This window comes from Octopus bimaculoides, chromosome Z, assembly GCF_046866305.1.
Source record: "Octopus bimaculoides isolate indiv1 chromosome Z, ASM4686630v1, whole genome shotgun sequence".
Lineage (NCBI taxonomy): Eukaryota > Metazoa > Mollusca > Cephalopoda > Octopoda > Octopodidae > Octopus > Octopus bimaculoides.
In genome coordinates, this window is record NC_142944.1 from 51,821,852 (window position 1) to 51,829,690 (window position 7,839).

Sequence of the window (7,839 nt, forward strand, 5' to 3'; positions counted from 1 at the left end):
GTGTGTGTTACTGCTTCCTTGTTTTGACTTTGCATGACAATTGTAAATGAATGTCACCATCATGCAGGTGGTGTCCTTTGTTTCTAGTCTTCTGTGAAAGAAATATCTGATCATGAGGCAATATTACTTTGATTGGAAACAGGTGAGGGTTGACAACAGGAAGAGCATTCACCTCAACAAATTCTGTTTATCCCATGTGCACATGGAAACGTGGACATTAAGACAATGATGATTACGATGAAGATGACCTCAGACAAGTGGAAACACCACAGCAAAGTGAAAACTCTTTAGATTGCAAGAGCAAATAACCTCACTGGTGCTGTTGTCATCATAAAATGCACCCAGAATACCTCATCAAGCAGTTTATAAATGAGTAAAGATGATATAAGGGTGTTATATTTGCAGACAGATCAAAGTCTGTCCAAGGTCATGTACACTCAGTAAAGTGGTGGGTGTTATCAATGGCATCTAGCTGCAGAAATGATGCTAAAAATGGAATATTTTTGATCAAGATTTGGTCTTCCAACCTACCTAGGAGAGCATAGATTGGATGGTTGGACAGGATCGATCTGATGGGTCCAAGGACAGCATTACGTCCCATTGTCTGCTTTAGTATGGTTTCTATAGCTGGAGGCCCTTTCTAATGCCAACCATTTTGTATAGCATATGCTAATTGCATATTTGTGCCACGAGTACTAATGAGGTTGCCACGCAGTTTGCAAATTTATATACCCTAAAGGAGCAACTTTATATTAGGAGATGAGGGGAAGGAGTATGAGAGAAGGGGGCAGAGCAGAATAGGTTTCTTGCTGCAGAGAAGCTACAAAACTACTCTCCGACTGACAACAAGGTTAATTCTTCATTCTTTGAGAGAAAGGCTAATTGCATGTTACTTATGTTACAATACTGTGCAATGGTAGCAAGACATAGGCAATGAATGTAGAGAATGTGCAATTTTACTTAGCCTGATGGGTTTCAGTCATTTGTCATTGCGCCTCAATGAGGCCCAATACTCGAAAGGAGCAATAAACACTGAAAATGTGCAGAAAACAACTTCTGCTACATTCCAGGGAGAAAAAACTAGAAGTAGTTGATAGCTTCCGTTACCTAGGTGACCAAGTCAGTAATGGGGGAGGGTGCACTGAAAGTGTAGCTGCTAGAATAAGAATAGCCTGGGCAAAGTTCAGAGAGCTCTTACCTCTGCTGGTGACAAAGGGCCTCTTGTGCAGACTGTATGACGCATGTGTACGAACAGCCATGCTACATGGCAGTGAAACATGGGCTGTGACTGCTGAGGACATGCGTACGGTCGCAAGGAATGAAGCCAGTATGCCCCGATGGATGTGAAATGTCACTGTGCATACTCGACAGAGTGTAAGTACCTTGAGAGACGATTGCGCTGGTATGGTCATTTGGCAAAAATGGGTGAGGATAGTTGTGTGAAAAAGTGTCACAGCTTAGCAGTTGAGGGTACCTGTGGAAGAGGTAGACCAGGAAGACCTGGGATGAGATGGTGAAGCACGACCTTCAAACATTGGGCCTCACCGAGGCAATGACTTGCGACCGAGACCATTGGAAATATGCTGTGCATGAGAAGACCCAGCAAGACAAGTGAGACCATAACCCGTGGCTTTTACCATGGGTGGAGCCAGCCCACTTATGCGTACCTTTCCTTCTTTGGACAGAAAACCCTGCTTGCGAAGACCTGTTGAGGCAAGTGAAATCGAAATCGAAAACTGAACGAAATTCGTTGATTGGTACCCATGCCAACTTTCCTTCATTGGACACTAAGCTCAGCTTGCGAAGACCCGTTGGGGTAAGTGAGATAAAAACTGAACCAAATTCAATGACTGGCACCCGTGCCAGTGGAGCACTAACAGCACCATCCGAGCAAGATCACTGCCAGAGCAGCGGTCTCTCTTCCATGCTGGTGGCACGTAAAAAGCACCATTTGAACGTGGCCGTTGCCAGTACCACCGGACTGGCATGTGAACAAAACATTGGACTGATTCCTGTGCAGGTGGCACGTAAAAAAACACCATTTGAACGTGGCCGTTGCCAGTACCACCGGACTGGCTCTCGTGCCGGTGGCATGTAAAAAGCACCCACTACAGTCTTGGAGTGGTTGGCGTTAGGATGGCATCCAGCTGTAGAAACTCTGCTAGATCAGATTGGAGTTTGGTGTAGCCATCTGGTTCGCCAGTCCCCAGTGAAATCGTCCAACCCATGGTAGCATGGAAAGCGGACGTTAAATGATGATGATGACGATGAGTTTCAATATATACTTCTAATATTTTTATCAATATTTAGCAGAAGTAATAGAGTGACTCAAAGTCCGGGAGTTTCGGGTGTAGACACTTAACAGAGAGACTCAAGGATTGAGAGTTTCGCGTGTTGGCGCTTATCAAAGTTTGATAAGTGCCAACGCAGGAAACTCTCAGACCTCAAGTCACTCTGTTACTTCTAAATATTAATAAAAATAGGCGCACATGACAGAGACATCACCCGCCACCTCCTCCACTCCATTTCTTCACTGGAGGAGAGGGGGAGGGGGCGAAATATGTAGAAAAATACGGAAATTGCGAATTTTGCGAATTTTTTTTTCAGAATTGGAATTTCCATAGCAAAAAGTGAGGGAAGGGTCGGGTTACGTCTCCGTCATGTGCGCCCTTAATCTGTGCCATGTTATACAGTATAATGTTTATAAGATGAAAATCAAAATTTATAATACACTCACAAATTAATAGTTCTAAAGCAGAATAGGTTTCATCTTTATCAATTCATTTAAAACAGGTAAAGAACCAAAAAAATATTTTAAACACACCATATGCAAATTAACCAACTTGAAAAACAGGTTCTTTATTCAACAGGGGGTATCATACATTACATAATGTTGCACAGTATTCCTGGATTTCTGGAAGTTGGAGATGAGGTCTGCATGCACACACACACACACACATATATATATATATATATATTGTAACCCAGTACAGTCTGTTGCATGGTCAGTCTGTTGACAACTAAACAGGCAACCATGGTGAGGAGGGTGGTTTTTGGATACTCTGAGAGATGAAAAACAAAATCAGTAAAAAGATACTGCAACTTATGCGAGTCAACGGCTAATCCATTTGTGCTTTTTAGTCTCATTAAGAGATTGCGTCACACTACCTGGCACTTGCATGAATGTTTGTATGTACATATGCATGCATGTATATATATTATAACCCAGTACAGTGTGTAACATGGCCAAGCTGTTGGCAACCAAACCAACAATCATACCAAGATTTTGCGGTGAGGAGGGTGGTTTTTGGATACTCTGAGGAATGAAAAAACCTGTCAAAGAGTGCAGAAACCTATGTGAGTCAACTGCTATCATATGGACCCCTGCAACCTGCAGCTGATTGCTGTTCACAATAGCAGGAAAAAGACAAAGAAAAAAAAAACATACAAGCAAGAATTGTAGAGTAATGGTGGGAACATAAAATGTTAAGACACTTTTTGATCACAAAGAATCCAGTAATCCTGAGGATGAACTAGCAGAATAGCAAAGTTGTTGGCTTGGTATAATATTGACAATGCTGCACTCTTTGAAGCCTAGTTGTGTGGTGAAGATTAATTGACAGAAACAGGTGCTGGACACACCTTTTTCTGGAAGGGTGAAAAACGAGAAGGGGGTATTGGTTTTGTCACTCATACAGAGATAACCCACAAATTAAAACCTCATGGTTTCAGTGATAGAAGCATGTGCTTTCATGCTTCTTTACCATGCAAACATTTTATGACAGTCCTTTCTGTTTATTCTCTCACTCTTGACAGCAGTAGTGAATCTATCATGATTTTTACCAGGATTTTAGATCAGTTATAACTTTGATTTCAAAAGTAGATAAGATCTTCCTCTTTGGGTGATTTCAATGTTTGTGCTGGATGTGATCATAAGACCTGGAATGCACTAAGAAAGCATGGTCTAGGCAAGATGAACAACCATGGTCATCACTTTCTTCAGTTTTACACTGAATTTGAACATGTCGTTCATAGCACTGTTTTTCATTGAAAGGAAGTGTATAGAATTACTTGGATACACTCAGATCTATACCTGGGCATATTTTCGATTATCACCAAGAAATGAGACCTTCCAGATATTTGCATTGTCTGAGTCATGTGGGATGGAGAATGTGAGACGAATCATGAGCTCATATTTAGTAAATTGAAACTTCACATGTGCAAAATAAGATCTGGAGGAATAAAAGTCTTTAAACATACTGATGTGTTGAAATTAAAGGAATCTAATGTGCGTGAGAATTTTTGAAAAGCTACTGAGGAGATAGAAGCTGATGGAACTTGGGATCAGTTTAGACTGGCATCTACAATATTGAAGCTAAGGTTATTGGTTTCAAAAATAGAGAACATTGAGACTATAGTTTAATGAAAATGATCTGCAGATAAAACATGTTCCACCAAAAATATCTCAGTGCATCAGATAAAGATAAAAAGTCCTTGCTGCAATCTCCGAGGAATAAAATCATCATTTCAATGCAAAATATGACAAATGAAAAACCAACAATGGTATGACATTTTTAACAAGATTCAGAGTGCTTTCAACAGTAAAGACTTGAAAATATTATATTACTTAAACAGACAAGTCTTCAGTCTTCAATCTTGCTTTGAGGTACCATTTAAATTTAAGGATGGTTCCTTTCTCTTTAAGGATCATGAGGACATCATGAAATGGTCTGATCACTTCACAGATCTTTTTATAATCCCCCAGTTACTGGTGAAAATGTCATCAATAATCTGCCTCAAAAGGATATTGTCTTGCAATAATGGACTGTTCCACTACAGATGAAATAAAGAACAAAGATATTAATACTGGGAAAGCACCAGGTCTTGTATTCCCATTGAAGTCATTCTCCAAGGGAGTGACAGGCTTGTTGTAGTGATCCACCAATATCAGGCATCTGGTTTGGTGTTCCTGTCCGCTAAGATTGGGTTGGTGCCATTTTAATTTCATTATTTGAAGAAGAGGTATCCAAATCTGAGTGTGGAAATTACTGAGAAATAAACCTGCTTGAAGCGGTTCGTAAGGTTTTTGCAAAACTTTTACTGAACCAGCTAACAAAGTTGATATATCCTTCTGTCATCCACAGAGGGACATATCAGACACATCTCCATAGTGATATGAAAGCTCGTTTTAACAGTTCATCCTTAGAACCAATTTCTATTCATAACAGGATTAAACAAAGTGATACTTCAGCTCTGACACTTAAATACACATATATTTTGCTGTAACTGTTTTGCACAGTTTCAAGGACTGTAATATGAACATCTATAATTCATTTCAAGATTACAGGTAAGGTTTTTGATGTAAACACACTCCAACACAAAATTGAAGACTTTCCATGTTCTTGTTCATGAACTCCTTTATGTTCACAATATAGTTGTCGCTCACGCAGAAGACATGCAGGCTATAATGGATTTCTTCTCTTGAGCATGCACTGCTTCTGGACTCACCATCAGCCTGAAGAAGACAAAGATCATGTTCTCTCAGCTTCCAGGCGAGCCCTATATTGAACTTAACCTCTTCTTCCAGGGTACAAAATTGAATGTTGTTGTTGACTCTTTTTGTCTACTCTGGCAGTACTCTCTCTAGAGATGGGTTCCTTGATTCCGAAATTTGAGGATTGAAAAAGCCAGCAAAGCATTTGGAACGCTCAAAAATCAAGTGTGGTCTAACAGAGGTATTACCATCAAAACCAAGTTCAGCATCTATGAATCATGCATCTTCGCTCCTCTTTTATACTCTGCTCAGATGATATGTATGAGGGGGTACCCAAAAGAAACTAGAATTTTGCAATATTATTTTATTCACTTAGTTTTACATGTTTACACTTTTATCACCTTCAAAGTATTCTCCATTTGAAGCAATGTATCGGTCCAGAAGCGTTTTCTACTATTAGAAGCAATCCAGGAACTCTTCCAAAGCAATGCCTTTAAAAGCCTCCATCTTTTTTTTTACTTCACCTCTTCAAGATGATTGCTTTTGGTCTTCTGTGAGCAAGTGAGTAACAAACTTAGCTACAACTCTTTTCATTCGCAATTCCCCACTTTGTTGGCAGGAGCTCCAGAACACACCAGTCATATAAGCAAGTTCATCAATTGTTTGACAACATCCCTCAAAGATCAGTTCAAGAAATTTCATGATGGCTTCATTCGTTCAGTAGGTCAGCAGTCGTCTTGAACGAGGTTGGTCTTCAAGCAACAAGAGACCTTTCCTGAAGCATGAAAACCACTCGTAAACTTGCGTTTTGCTCATGGCAGCATCCTTGTAAGCTGTTTGAAGCATGACAACTGTTTTGCTCGCAGTTTAACCCAGCAGAAAAAAGAATTTCATGGAAACACTGTTCTTTCGTTTCAGCCATCGCAAAATTCGACAAACAGAGGAGAATCACTGTAAAACAAAGACACACTACGGTCGGCAGAATGATGCTTGAGGGTCGCATCAAGTGGCTTCTAACGACGGAAGTCTAAACTACAACGGGCTTGTCCCACAGAGAACGCTTCCGGTTACCCCCTTGTATATCATCATCACATCAAGCAAGGTTTTGGAAAGATTCCATCAAACTTGCCTTAAGAGGATCTTAAACATCTTCAGCGCATCTAGTATTAAAAAGCTCCTCATACATAACCAGATGCCTTACTAGGAATGCAGTATGACAAAGTACCTAAGCTGTTGTTTTTCGGGAAGTTGCAACATAGTAAACGTCCAAGGCATAAACCTAAGAAACGTTTTAGGGATTTCGTCAAATTTGGATCAAGGAGAATCGAACCATACATCTTGAAACAAGCACTTTGTAAACAAAGCTTAACATCAATCCCAGATATTTTTCTATCCGAAAATGTAACATCTGCAGTCGGGTTTGTTTGTCCAAAGCCACACTTGCTAGTCATATGAAATCTCACGGTGGCATTTATTTCTTGCAGAGATGGACTTCATCACAACTGTCTCCGACGAACAGGAACGTGAAACTCTGAGTAACAATTTTAAGATTTTTCAGCTTTAATAAAAGCATATTACTCTACCTTAGGTATTCGAGTACTATTTTTTCCACCTTGTTTTGCATTTATGTATTTAGTTGTGTGTATGTGTGTGTATATACTGTTGTGTCTGGGGAGAGTCATTCTCTTTTGGTGCCTTATAATTTAAGACACTCACCGGTGATAATTTCAGAAAAATAAAAAAGGGTCATCTTTCGGTACAATACCAATACCGAAAGATCGCCTTAGAAATTTTACTGGTAAGTGTATCAAATTATAAGGCACCAAAAGAGAATGACTCTCCCCAGACACAACAGAATATGCTTCAACACACGAACTCACATAAAGAACCTTGCAAACCAAATCCAAAAACGAAATATATATATATATATATATATATATATATATACACACACACTCAGGCGTATGAATGACTACATTATGTAATGTGTTCGTTCCCTTTTAAAACGGTGCGGTGACATTTATATTGAGGAAGATTTGATTACGATATCCACTAAATCCAAACATAAAGGCTTACATCCATAGATTACGATAAAGGCCGATATCCAAGAAATATAGTTAGATTATTCGCGAATAGTTATTAATAATAATAATTATTATTATTATTATTATTATTATTAATAATAAGTGTAATAGCGATATAACTTACATTCTCTTCTAGCTTGTGTTTCTTAACATCCATTGATTTCTTCATGTTACCGGTTTATATAGTCAGTATAAGTCGAGGGTAGAGTAGCGACACTACCGGAAGTAGATGTAGCTATAGTAATAGTAGAGGTAATAGGT

General features: G+C 39.4%; 1 protein-coding gene across 1 annotated transcript in view; it reads right to left on the bottom strand.

The window, feature by feature from the left end:
* Positions 1-7,838, bottom strand: part of LOC106871260 (THO complex subunit 5 homolog A) — a 51,800-nt gene extending 43,962 nt beyond the window's left edge. Inside the window, exon 1 of the mRNA XM_089365294.1 lies at positions 7,703-7,838. Coding sequence (XP_089221420.1) covers positions 7,703-7,747 — 45 coding nt within the window. The 5' untranslated portion in view covers positions 7,748-7,838. The remainder of the gene's footprint in view (positions 1-7,702) is intronic.
* Between the last annotated feature and the right edge of the window lies 1 nt (position 7,839).